General features: G+C 38.8%; 1 protein-coding gene across 5 annotated transcripts; it reads left to right on the top strand.

Moving 5' to 3' along the window:
- On the top strand, positions 1–13,185 carry adgrg4a (adhesion G protein-coupled receptor G4a). Of its 5 annotated transcripts, none has more exons than XM_065958893.1 (30): positions 1–138; positions 246–367; positions 613–1,236; positions 1,487–1,584; positions 1,687–1,745; positions 2,566–2,620; positions 2,788–2,819; positions 2,942–3,090; positions 3,669–3,770; positions 3,822–4,538; positions 5,231–5,308; positions 6,065–6,150; positions 6,232–6,302; positions 6,408–6,435; positions 6,609–6,631; positions 6,781–6,923; positions 7,014–7,143; positions 7,862–7,968; positions 8,158–8,374; positions 8,487–8,652; positions 8,906–9,058; positions 9,417–9,554; positions 9,648–9,693; positions 9,953–10,056; positions 10,740–10,861; positions 11,294–11,562; positions 11,680–11,785; positions 12,025–12,305; positions 12,625–12,726; positions 12,833–13,185. In XM_065958893.1, the coding sequence occupies exons 2-30, from the start codon at positions 292–294 to the stop codon at positions 12,982–12,984; spliced, it is 4,434 nt and encodes a 1,477-aa protein (XP_065814965.1). In that variant the 5' UTR covers positions 1–138; positions 246–291; the 3' UTR covers positions 12,985–13,185. The 5 variants fall into 5 exon arrangements, with proteins under 5 accessions (XP_065814965.1, XP_065814964.1, XP_065814962.1 ...); XM_065958894.1 differs by lacking the exon at positions 3,822–4,538 and adding an exon at positions 5,040–5,081 and having other exon boundaries at positions 2–138; positions 3,669–3,728; XM_065958892.1 differs by having other exon boundaries at positions 2,569–2,620; positions 3,669–4,538.
- Positions 13,186–13,754: the final 569 nt, after the last annotated feature.

Here is a 13,754-nt window from a genome sequence, read left to right as displayed (position 1 = left end):
CGTGGAGGTCTACTTATAGACAATTAAAGTGACGCTTAGGAGCAGACTCGTGGCTGAGCCAGCTTCTTATGAGCTAATTTGATCTCTTAATTTCTCACAAAATTACAATACAGATCTGTCCATTCATAGGACATTATGGTAAGTCAAAGTCACATTTTTTTAGTATGAATACATTATTATTTATTGTATTTTTCTCACCTGTGTGACTGCAAATAACAACGTCTAATTGTGTAAACATTTGGCAGATGATCACTTGACTGACACTTAAACTCCTGCGTTGTTGATGTGGCCATGAAGTCCGTCAGAAACCTGTCTTGTCTCGCCTTCTGTCTGAGTATACTGCTGGCAGTGTGTCTACTCGGCTCAGGTAGGATTTCTTAATCATTTGAAAGCCTTGGCAATATTTTAGTAGTCAGGAAATATCACACAAATATCCTCAGGTACCTTACTGTGTTTGGTACCAGCTCTTTTATCTCTGGGATTACTCTATTGTGTCTTTATTGTGTTTGCATTCTTTTATCGTGGCTTGATAAGATCTGAACTGAGCTGAGAACTAATGATTGTTTTGTCTAATCTACTTGCCTCTTTTCCTTTTATGTGTTTTATCTTCAGCTGCCTCTGACAGTAACAGTCTGTGGGGTAAGAAACTGAAGTTCATAGGTCGTCCTTGTTTGTGGCAGCTACACCCAAACACTGCCGTACCAGCCCTTAATGAGCTGACTGTATGCATACTTTTACGCCTTGAGCTTTTAACAGAATGGACAGGTTTTGACTACAAAGCACCAGGGCAAAGAAGCATAGAGCTGGGACTTCAGGGCAAAGGTCAAAAGGGATCAGTATGGCTGTTTGGAAGAAAAGTACCCTTGACAAAGGAACTCAAATCAGACAAATGGTACTCTGTTTGTGTCACCTGGTCTGGACGAGCTCAGAGGCTACGAGTCTACATCGATGGAGACAAGGAGCTTGAGGTTTCTGTGGCTCCCCTCTCGCCCCAACATCTGGCCCCAAATGGCACTCTCACTCTGGGGGTGTCTCATTATGTATTAAACAGTGAGGTGCAGGAGGAGGATGGGAAGGGTCTGTTTGGCGACATTGGTCTGTTCAGGATGTGGGCGAGAGAACGGAGCGCCGAGGAAATTAAAGAAAATAATTGTTCTGATGGAGATGTGGTGAGCTGGGACTTGCGACAATGGAAATACAACTGCCCTCCAGAGCCGGACAGCCATCTACACTGTGGTAAATACAGTTTGACCTTTTTCAATTGCATTTCATGGTCAATCAGGTTAGAAAAATAAATCACTTCCAGTTTTCCCCGCCTGTTCACACAGCAAGGCAATCTGCTGTAAGTGAAAGTTGAATGAGTTGGCAGATAATACACTTTGCTGTAAAAGTGCAAGGTCAAAGAAAGGGCGAACAACACATTCCTAAGTTCATAAAACACCTTGGTGTTAGGTCTAACATTTTTCTTTCTTATTGTTTTTTTTAGCATGGTCACTGTACAAAATCAAAATGTGGACATTCTTGGATACCTCTCTGAAGGCTGGAAAATGTCCTATGTCGCTGGAGGAAGTCGCGAGAAACTGGGTATGAAAAATATCAAGAAGATATGGATTGGATTTTCCAACCAATGACACTGAACAAACAGCCAGAATAAAATGATTTACCTTTGTTGTCGTCTCTTATCAGCTGGAGAACATTTTCCCTCCAAGGATTTCTGTCCGTGAAGTCTTTGTGTCATCTCCAAGGTAACACAACTTCAGTTTGAAAAACACTCCTGTACATTTATCAATTCTGCCATACAACAAAAAAAATAAACAACAGTTAATAAAAGATTGCACACCAATTACACCTATGAGCCAATTACAACAATGCCAAAAGTGTTAGTGAGATGTAACGGTTGTTATTGGTCAACTAGAACACATTTAAAACATATATGCAGTTTAGATTTGTTTGGGATAAGTGAATTGTGTTTTATGAATGTATGCAATTAGATGTATTTTTTTTTTTTTTTAATTGGAAAGCTGGCAGAACAATGATGATTATTTGGAACTAGATTAGACAGTCAACCCTTAAGAAGAATTATGTAAGAAAGAAAACAGCTTAAGTAAGACCTACCATGAGCGAAGCAGCGTAACGATGACCTCATTTGGGGAGATTTTATGGAGTGTGTCATCCTTCTTTTGTTCAACTTATTCCCTCTCACAAACTCAAAGAACTTCCAATTACATTTGTTTGAGCAGTTATCACTGGAGGTTCATTGTAAAGCCTAACCTAAAGCAAAGTGACAAGTTCGACATTTCCCTGGAATCGTATTGGTGTAAATTTAAACACAGCACTATGTATTCATAATAAAAAGTGTGAATTTGTAGTGCAATGCTTGAGGAATGAACAGAGTTACTTTTCACTTCTGTTGGCTGGTGTTTCATCAAGATCCAGAAGCTCTGGGAATGTATTGGCAGTGAATTACAGGGATGACTGGTGCATTATTAGTTTAGACTCTGATCATAGTGTTGCCCCCCAACTATAACTCCTGTCTGTAATTTCTATATCTGTGTTCCCATACAGCAGAAGCTGCCATGGGGTTAATAATTTTTCAGCTCTGCATGTGCAACGACCTCAGGTACACCACTATAAGTGCTCAGTTTGATTTTCCATGGAAAAAAGAAGCAATATCCTCAAAGAGCGATTAGAGAACAGATGAAGTGCTTGAGACAGTTTTCTTTTCTGAGGAAATGACTACCGGTAATACAGCTTTAGTAAATATATAACACAGCTTTGTGTTTCTAGGCATCATTGGCATCCTCCGCCTGTGATAACTGGTAAGTCCCACAGTTTACAAGAAGGACGCATGACACAAGATGGACGTAAGAGCCAGATCATTTCCAAACTTAGGTAAAGATAACATGAGGAGTTCTTCCATGTCATTGTGATTCATCTCAAGTTTCAGCTGTGAAGTCTATGTGAACGTGGATCCTGCTGTTAATGTGGACGTGGTTCAGGCAAACATCACTGCTCTGCTGAGTGGGAACTACTCTTCTGACTTCCTCAACCTGACAGCTGACCCTTATAGCATCAGCGTCCTACCTGTAGGTACGTTTAGTCTCTAGAGTACACATCTCTTCCTCTCATGAAAGCCAGCAAAATGTAGTCAGAGTTGTGTGTGAGTGGACTTCTGCCAAAGATTAACCAGACATAGATTTTTATGACCTTTGAAATTGTCCTGAAAAAGGATGTATGTTGGTGTCACGTGTAAGTACATACATAATTATGCAATGTTTGTTTAGTTCTGTGTTTTATAGACACAAAGAAGTCTCTGGCTCTAATTGGAAATGTTTACCTGAAGCAAGAATATAAAAAATATCAATTTGAGTAATTCAATTAACCTAACACTTTCGCTGATATTGTTTAGTTACCGAATTAAAAGGATGGTGCATTCTGCAGATACATGCATAACAAGGATAAATGATATCAGCACCTGCAGAAATACATATAATTAATGCACATCAGATATAGGACATGTTTGTGTTACTTAAAATACTTTCAGATGTTTTAATCAGTCTAAGAAAAAAACCTTAATTAATATTCCCATATTCAGCTATTTTCAACTTTTTTTTTTACATGTTGGTTTTTTTAATATTAGTGAGTCATATAATTTAATTCAATTTCAGAGTCTTTCCCTGAAGTGACAAAACCAACTCCGACTGTCATCACTGAATTACCTACATCAGGTGAACCAACTCCGACTGTCATCACTGAATTAACTACATCAGGTGAACCAACTCCGACTGTCACTGAATTCATCACTGAATTAACTACATCAGGTGAACCAACTCCGACTGTCATCACTGAATTAACTACATCAGGTGAACCAACTCCGACTGTCACTGAATTAACTACATCAGGTGAACCAACTCCGACTGTCATCACTGAATTAACTACATCAGGTGAACCAACTCCGACTGCCATCAATGAATTAACTACATCAGGTGAACCAACTCCGACTGTCATCACTGAATTAACTACATCAGGTGAACCAACTCCGACTGCCATCAATGAATTAACTACATCAGGTGAACCAACTCCGACTGTCATCAATGAATTAACTACATCAGGTGAACCAACTCCGACTGCCATCAATGAATTAACTACATCAGGTGAACCAACTCCGACTGTCATCACTGAATTAACTACATCAGGTGAACCAACTCCGACTGTCATCAATGAATTAACTACATCAGGTGAACCAACTCCGACTGTCATCAATGAATTAACTACATCAGGTGAACCAACTCCGACTGTCATCACTGAATTAACTACATCAGGTGAACCAACTCCGACTGTCACTGAATTAACTACATCAGGTGAACCAACTCCGACTGTCACTGAATTCATCACTGAATTAACTACATCAGGTGAACCAACTCCGACTGTCATCAATGAATTAACTACATCAGGTGAACCAACTCCGACTGTCATCACTGAATTAACTACATCAGGTGAACCAACTCCGACTGTCATCACTGAATTAACTACATCAGGTGAACCAACTCCGACTGCCATCAATGAATTAACTACATCAGGTGAACCAACTCCGACTGTCATCACTGAATTAACTACATCAGGTGAACCAACTCCGACTGTCATCAATGAATTAACTACATCAGGTGAACCAACTCCGACTGTCATCAATGAATTAACTACATCAGGTGAACCAACTCCGACTGTCATCACTGAATTAACTACATCAGGTGAACCAACTCCGACTGTCACTGAATTAACTACATCAGGTGAATCAACTCCGACTGTCATCACTGAATTAACTACATCAGGTGAACCAACTCCGACTGTCATCAATGAATTAACTACATCAGGTGAACCAACTCCGACTGTCATCAATGAATTAACTACATCAGGTGAACCAACTCCGACTGTCATCAGTGAATTAACTACATCAGGTGAACCAACTCCGACTGTCATCAATGAATTAACTACATCAGGTGAACCAACTCCGACTGTCATCAATGAATTAACTACATCAGGTGAACCAACTCCGACTGTCACCACTGAATTAGCTACATCAGGTGAGCTCGCAAGAGAGGATAAAGAATCAATTTCTTAGAGCATGTTTGCAGATTTTAATATTAAATTCAAAAAGTCTCTAAAAGGCACATTGTTTTCTTATGTTTGAAGGCTATTCTTGTAAACTTTGTCCTTTGATTAACAAAAACAGGTCCAACTGAAAGCCTGCCAGCTCGACCTGGCAACATGTCAACGACTAGAGAGCCTCTAGATCTCAATGAAACCATCGGCCAGTTTTTAGAAAAAAAATGCGATACATAATTTTCCATCCACTGTAATTTCTTCTTCACAATGTTTAAGAACTTTGTCCAACGAGAGAACACTTTTTTTTAAGGCAAAATTTTGGGCTTTTGTGGCCTTATTTAGATAATAGTACAGTGAATAGAGTAGGACACTGGGGTGGAGTGACATGGGGGAAAAGAGCTGAGGGCCTGATTGAACTCAAGCTGTCTGCTTCAAGGACTACAGCTTTTGTACAGATGGCGCAAACTTAGTCTACTGCTATGCCAACAGGCATCCCAGAAAACGTTTTTAATTGGAGACAGCATTGAAACAGTCACAATACATGTTAAAAATCACAAAAAGGTCAATTATAATATACGTATAAGTGCAACAGAAAAGTGGATAGTAGACCTACCGACAAACACAGCAAAGTAAATATTAATGCCATTAAGGCTATGTGCTGATTCAAGAGGGAATTGCTTTTTATTTCAAAGTGAAGGTTTTAATTGCAAACTTGAAAACTTGAACTAGCTTTGAAATTCTGTGTTTTAAAACCTGAAAGTCTATCAAAAGGAATCCTGATCAGTGTGGCTAAACTTTTGGGGATTTTGGAATTATTCTACTTGCTTATTTGATTGTTCCCTGTCTTAAGCACCACATTTAAATGTTGTTTCAACAAATCTGCAAATGTATGCCTGATTGGAAATATCTCATTCAATATGCTTCCCTGAATGGTGCATTGTCTGCCTTCTTGTTTTTGCAGTTGGGCCAGATTTGTTCTTCAGAGTTGATCTGAACTTGAATATTACAGGCAGTCCTACAAATCCAAAGGGTGACATAACGACATGGGTAAGAGACCCACACAAAAACACTTTGTCATTTTCTCCAATGAAAACAAGCTTACACTGAGTTATTCTCTTGGGTCTAAAGGTGAAAAATCAGCTGGAGGTGAATAACAGTATGATTGTACTGAACCTCATCATAGAAGAGGTTAATGGCAGGTGGGCACTGGATTTATTAGTTATGACATACCTAGCATTCAGGTTATATCAATATATGTCACATGAAGCTCTTTAAAGATGAAATCTCTTTTTTCTACTGCATAGGTACATGGAGCAGTACAATGGACACATGGTGAGTATATATATGTCATTGTTATCGCATCCAACTTAAATAAAAGAAGACAAACAAAACTAATAAGTGCAATTTATTTTATATTTCAAACTATTTTCCACAGAAGTTGAGTCATCAAATAAGAATTCATATTGAAGTCATTACAGTACATCTCTCTGATTCCTTTCTTTTAGATTTTGAACGGCCAACAAACACAGTAGGTGACTGAACAATGAAAACCATAATGATGCTGAAAGCTGAAGCCTCCCTGTTTTCTTCTGTAACACAGCTTGATTTGTACTGAACTCTGGATTGACTGTATCAAAGCCTTGAAGTTAATACTCATGTTGTGTTTTTCATCTACAGATATAACTGTACCTTCCATGTTCAGGAATTCAACATGAACAGTGTGGAAAATAATAAAGCTCTAATCCATGCCGCACTGACGTCAAAGTATGAAAATGGATCATTTACTATACAAACTATTCACTTAGTGATCAAGCATATAGGTGAGACCATTTTCTCAACACCATTTGGAAAGAGAACTTACCAGTAGTCTAGTTAAATTAAACTTGGCTGCGCATATTTTTTTTTTTTAGTGCCAGAAAACTGCTTAGAGGAAACCACTTTCACAATCTTTGGAGAATATATTTGGCCTGAAGCATTTCCAGAAGTTACCCAGGAAATGGGATGCAAGAAGCCAAAATCAGAAAGAGCCTCCAGGCTTTGGTAAGACATTAACTTAAACCATACCCAATGTGTTTCCACTGTATAGTCAGATTGCTGGTTTATGACAAGGTTCAAATCTATTTTATCTTTTTCATCAGAGTCTGTTTCCATGCAGACAGCTGAGCGGTACAAGATAATTCCCTCAATAACAATGTCCTGTTTCAATCAATCATCCCATTTACTGCACATATAAGCTGATAGATCACTGCCAGTGTTTAACAGATGCAAAAATCAATTTCCTATAAGTGAAGTATTATTAGTGCAATAAAGGGCTTCCATCTCCCTTGTGTTATTTTTGCTTAATTAAATATCACTGAAGGGACAGGGACTTGGTAATAATCAGGTTTATGGTCTGTTAGTGTTAATGGCACTCTGCTTTGATAGTTATTAAGTCCAAACACAGTCATCAAGAGAGGACAGGTGGTTTTATATACTTACCACCACCACAGGCTGAAATATACACATGCACAAACAGGATCCTATGGACATGCAGTAATGGAGAGATGTCAGAGTGAGGGAGTTTACAAACCAGTTAAGTTACCAGTTAGTTCACCACCTTAAGGTGGATTCAGGGCGGACTTGGGCTGACCTGCTACCATTTGTTTGTACCCTAAAGTCACTGAAAAGAATACAATTATTTGTGGATTATCAGATGAAAAGAAGGTGTTTGTTTACTTTTCCTTTTGTCATATTCACTCTGATTTTCTACTCCCTACAGCAAGTTAGACATTGAAACTGACCGGACCAGCTGGTCTGTTCCTGATATGACAAATTGTAAACCAATTGTAACCATATCAGACTTGGAAAATATCAATGTCACTACTGGTAAGAGGATCAGCCGTACAGAAATCGTTTTATATTTCATTGCTTTTCATTTTATAGAAAAATAAAATATTGCCACTTTAGAAGCCCAATAAATAAAGAAATACCCTTTCTTGATCATTCTTTTTTCCTTATCAAACTAAAAACTTGCAAAACATGTTTAAAAACAACAATGAACTCATTGGTTTTCAGGTAACGCGGAGCAGGTGGTGGACATGATTCAGGACCTTGTAAGTAATCAGTTAGAAAACAATACAGAGCTATTTTCCGCTGATCTGGATACAGTTGTGGACAAGCTCGGTGAAGTGGTTGATGCCAGTGTCGTCATACCCGCTGTTGGTGCAGATATTGTCAATATTGTTGCTGATATCCTGCTTTCCAAAACTGACATCACTCCTGTGGCTAGCATGTAAGTGGAGAGAGAAGTGGGTCATCTCAGAAAGTGATATCCCATCTAAAATCTTGTTTGTATTAATCTTAACTTTCTTTTGATATGTGTGGCTTCCTCTCTTTGGAAATAGTGTCCTAAATCTAACAGAGAGAATGGGTAACAAAATGGATTTCCAAGATGAATCTGTCAATGTAACAGCACCTTCACTGGCCCTGTCCATGGTCAATGTAGACCCAGGTGACTTCAGAGGCCTCACCTTTGGTGTGTCCTGCACTTCTCCAATCCTAAACCCAAAGGTGAGTTGCTATAATATGCTCCAAAATGTGTTACAGGCAAGGTAGATTTCTGTGGCATCCTTAAGCAAATGTGAAATGTAAAAAATGTGTTGAAGCAAACTTTGATGTTTTAGGCAGTCATGCCACATTTACTTTTAGCAAGGTAGAGCAAATAAAAAAAACTGGTTGTCAGGAGGAGTTTGATTTAGATTAGCAAGTGATGAGAAATACTGCTGTACCAACCCTGCAATATAATGTGATTGTTTCTATTCAGATTTTTGTCAACCAGAACTTTGTGAGTGAACCACTCCCTGACACAGATGCGACTATCGCTTTGCCCCCTGCCCTCCACGACCTTTTTCTTCCTGGAAAGGATAATAAAACTCGTATTCAGTTTCAGTTCTATGGCACAGAAAAACTTTTTCAGGTACTTCCATTTAAAAAAAAAAAAAGATTGGTAGCATGTTTTGCTGTTGTTTCTGTTGTTTTATCATCTACGTTAAGACAGAGAATTTCACGTTTACTGGAAAACGCACATAATATAATCTTGAACCCACTCGGAAATAATATTTACCACTGGTGTATAAGAATGTGTTTTCCAAAATGTCAAACTTTTACGTAAGGAAAAACAAAGATAGTAGAATATGAATATTTTGCCAATATTAATGAATACTTCTATTTATTACTCCTTTTGTTACCATGAGTTTTTAATTGACCATTTAATTAAAACTTCAATTATATACATTCAATTATAGTCCTGCAAACCTTTTTTCTATTTTCAATAGGATCCAGACCTCAACAATGGAGCACAGAGTAGCTTGGCATTGAATTCATACATAGTGTCTGCCAGCGTCAATGGCAGCCATGTACACAACTTAAAGGATAAGGTGGTTGTGACCTTGAACCATCAAAAACCCAAACAGGTGAGGAATTTTACCTTCATTGATCAATTAGATGAGTATTTGACTCTACAACTAAATCACTTCCCTGTTTATTTTTGTTTTGTTTTGTCACAGCAAGAGTTTGAGGTACGGTGTGTGTTTTGGGATTTCCAGAAAAATGGTAAGTTTGTCATTATTATTATTTTTTATGTTTACAGATGAGATGATTTATAGAAATTAGACTTAATAGTGCTAACAAAGGTCCCTTAACATGCACATCTGTGTGATTATTGATAAGTGATGTGTGTGTTTTGGTGGTGGTGGTGTGTGTGTGTGTGTGTGTGTGTGTGTGTGTGTGTGTGTGTGTGTGTGTGTGTGTGTGTGTGTGTGTGTGTGTGTGTGTGTGTGTGTGTGTGTGTGTGTGTGTGTGTGTGAGTCAGCCGGGCAGGGAGGTTGGAACAGCGGAGGTTGTGAGACTCAGAGTATCTCTTCTAATCAGACCAGCTGCCTGTGTGATCACCTCACTCATTTTGCTGTGCTGCTGGTGAGTCATTGGTTTGCCTTATATAAATAAAACCGGGGGAACAGAAAACTCCCACAAACCCCAGCCTGCTGTGTGCAATCTGGCCACTTGCTAACTGCCTACATCTATTTCTGCCAATGACACAAGATGCTGACGTAAAGGCCACAATGTGGATTTTTTTTTCTTGAATTCAGTTTTGATTATGATGTGTTTTAACAGCTGGCACTGACCCTTGCCAGAATGTCCTTTCATGTGTCACCACTAGAGGGCAATTCCCTCAGTGACATCTTCCATTGCTTTCTGAAGCGTATAGTTTTGAAGCTCAGTGATTGTAGCCATGCCTCAAACAAACTTTTGGTCAACCTTCTCCTGGGCCTTTAGCCTCATGGCAAACAGCTAGAGTGATCGGATCAGCCATGCCCCTATAATTAACTCTTTATATCATCAAAAAGGACTACAAAAAAAAAATCACCCTCTGTACAGTGTATGCCAATAGCTATTTAGACCAAATTTCTCACTGAACAACATGTTTATTCGTGCTGTAAAAATAAGCATTTTAATATGGGTGTGTTTGGGACTTACATGGCTTTTGCAGCCAGCCTCAAGTGGACACTCGAGGAACTGAAGTGTTTGGCTTAATTTTTCAACAGCCACTTGATCTTTTTCTTCTAATGAATAAAATGTTTGTTCTGCTTTTTATCCAGGATGTATCCAGGAGGGATCTCAGCGATACTGACAGTCAGATCCTGACAGTGATTTCATATCTTGGTTGTGGTATATCATCCATCTTTTTGGGCATCACTCTTCTCACCTACCTTGCTTTTGAGTGAGTCCCTTTGAGCAACACTAACTTAGTTATCGCAGTCTGGCAGACAGAGACTGCATCAAGTCAGAACATTAACTTAAATAAGTTATTGGAATAATAATAGAATCACTCCCCCTCTCTTTTTCCCCGCATTTCCTGTTTATCTTCTTCCAGTGTCCTATCAAATTCATGTAAAAAGGCCATAGAAAAATCCCCCAAAATATGAATGAAATAAAAAACACACACATTTTGGGAAGATCTTATTAAGTATTAAACCTAATCCATAAAGGCTAAATCTTGAAGTCTTATAAGGAGCAACTTTGTCACCCAAGAATTTATATCTTAATAATATTCAAGGATTATTTAATTATCAAATAAAGTACATTTATTGTATCAAATAGTGGCAAAGAAAACCAGTTTTGTCTATCTCTGCTTGTGTTTATCTCATTTCAGAAAGCTGCGTCGAGACAACCCATCTAAGATACTCATCAACCTGTCAGCTGCCCTGCTGGGGTTGAGCATGCTCTTCCTTCTCAACTCCTGGCTGTCATCTTTCTCCAACTACGGCCTGTGCATTGCGACTGGTGCGTCGCTGCACTACTTCCTGCTGGCTTCTTTCACCTGGATGGGCTTGGAGGCTGTGCACATGTACCTCGCACTTGTCAAGGTCTTCAACATCTACATTCCTTCCTACATCCTCAAGTTCTGTGCCGCAGGATGGGGTAAGACAAGACCCCTCAAAGCTCCTCACTGCAGTGGAACACGTCGAGGATCATATCCATATGAGTAATGAATCAGCTATGATTGAACCACATAAACCAGATTCTTTTTTCTCAAAGGTATTCCTCTGGTAATAGTCAGCATAGTGTTGGCCATAGATAAAGATGCGTACGGAAATGCTACACCTGAAGAGGCTAAAGTGGCGCTTCAGTTCACTGACCAATTGTAAGTAAAAGAACAGTGTGAGTCATCTCCTTCTCTGGCGCATGTTGTCTAAAGACATAGTGCGATCAGTCATATAAGTGCATGATAACATACATTAATTTATTGATCACATAGATAAAACTGCACCAAAAAAGGTCAACACTAAGCAGCATATTAGACTATAAATAAAGGCGGTCATTGACATGAGTGACAAATCCCAGTGTAAATGTCATAATGAGGAACTTTCTCCCTCCTTCCAGCTGCTGGCTGCAGAATGACGTCTTCTTCTACGTGACGGTGGTGGCTTTTTTTCTTCTGATCCTGTTGTGCAACATCTTCGTATTTATCAAGGTTCTGGTTCAGATCAGACAGATGAGGTTCAATAAGTCATCAGCAAACAGCCGCACGTCTCTGCAGGACCTGAGGGCGGTGGCCAGTCTTACTGTCCTGTTGGGCCTGACCTGGTTAATGGGCTTCTTTTCATTTGGCCCAGGAAGAGTGGCCATGCTGTACCTGTTCTGCATCTTCAACACTTCACAGGGTAACAAAAGGGGCTCTAGCTCTAGGGTGAATAGCGAAAAAATAAAACAAGAGTGGGCCATTTTCAACCAATCTGAATTGTGTTAGTGTTAAGCAGCATTGAGGTATTTTGCACATTTCAAACAAGGGATTGTTTGGACATTTAGCATCATTCATTTCCTAGTTTATCTTGTGGTTTGGCTGTTTTCTTTTGGAAGTTATAATAAGACTTAATGGCAGAGAAAGAATGAATATGACGCAGAAACAAAGAAACACCACTATGTCTTTACAATGTTATAATAAAAGAGGAGGGAGTTTATTATCTCTTCTCTTTGTTCCAGGTTTCTTCATTTTTTTGTTTCACTGTCTGATGAAGGAGAATGTGAGGACGCAGTGGAGAATTCACTTGTGTTGTGGACGTTTCAGACCCAATAATTACTCAGGTACGCATTGAAAAGCCCAACAATGCTTAAATGTGAAGGGAATGTTAAAGTATAATGGCAAGAATTTGAGCAATTTCGATTTATCTTTCTTGTCTCCTGTGTTCAGACTGGAGCCGCTCTGCCACAGGTGGCACTGGTGGTCGCCCCAAAAAGAACATTCTGGTTAACACTGTCTCAGTGGCTTCTGATAACACCACCACCAGGAAGGTGTCAGATTCCTCGACAGGATCAGCACCAAACCACCACCAGAGGGCGTGAGTGGGCCTCCGTGAATGTCTTGTTTTAAAACGCTGCATTGTTCAAAGAAGAAAATAAAATCACTTGTTTTTTTCTAATACAGTTCATGCGAGGTTTGCTACCAACTGTCCCTGCAGCAGCTCTTATATGCTGTGGCACTGTGCTTGTAATTTAAGTGTATCTGCAATTTCAATGATAATAAAAGCATTATTGTTGAAACTTTTTGTGTGTTTTAATTGTCCACATCGCTACATTCCCAAACCACACAATGTCTGAAAACTGATTTTTCTTTTTTTTTTGTGAGTAAAGATTGAAATGCATTCAGACAACATATATCTCTTGTCTGTAAAATTAAGAGTTTTAGCACAATAATATTTTTCTTGACTATTGTTGCAACTGAAATAGCAACAATAGTTATCTTCAATTAAAGGCTAACAATAAATCTTCACAAATAGCAAAAACTGCAGCTCTTGTGACATTACTAATTAATTCCTTACTAAATAAGAGTATGTGATTTTTGTTGATAAAATTTTTCTTAGGACATTTTTTGCATAGAATTAAGTTTATCAGTAAAAACAAAACATCAGAAATGTCACCGCTCCTCTGAGCAGCACTATTTGTTCTGTTAACACTGAGTGTTAAAAAAATAAATAGAAGAACCTCAAATCAATCATTGAATACATGATGGCCCTTCTTTTTATTTAAAGGTTTATTTTTGGGCTTTATTTATACATCGGACAGTGGAGAGAGAGAGAGAGAGAGAGAGAGAGTGGGGGAATGACATGCAGGAA

This window comes from Labrus bergylta, chromosome 9 (assembly GCF_963930695.1).
Source record: "Labrus bergylta chromosome 9, fLabBer1.1, whole genome shotgun sequence".
Lineage (NCBI taxonomy): Eukaryota > Metazoa > Chordata > Actinopteri > Labriformes > Labridae > Labrus > Labrus bergylta.
Note: the sequence above shows the minus strand (reverse complement) of the source record. Positions and strands in the feature narration are given on the sequence as shown.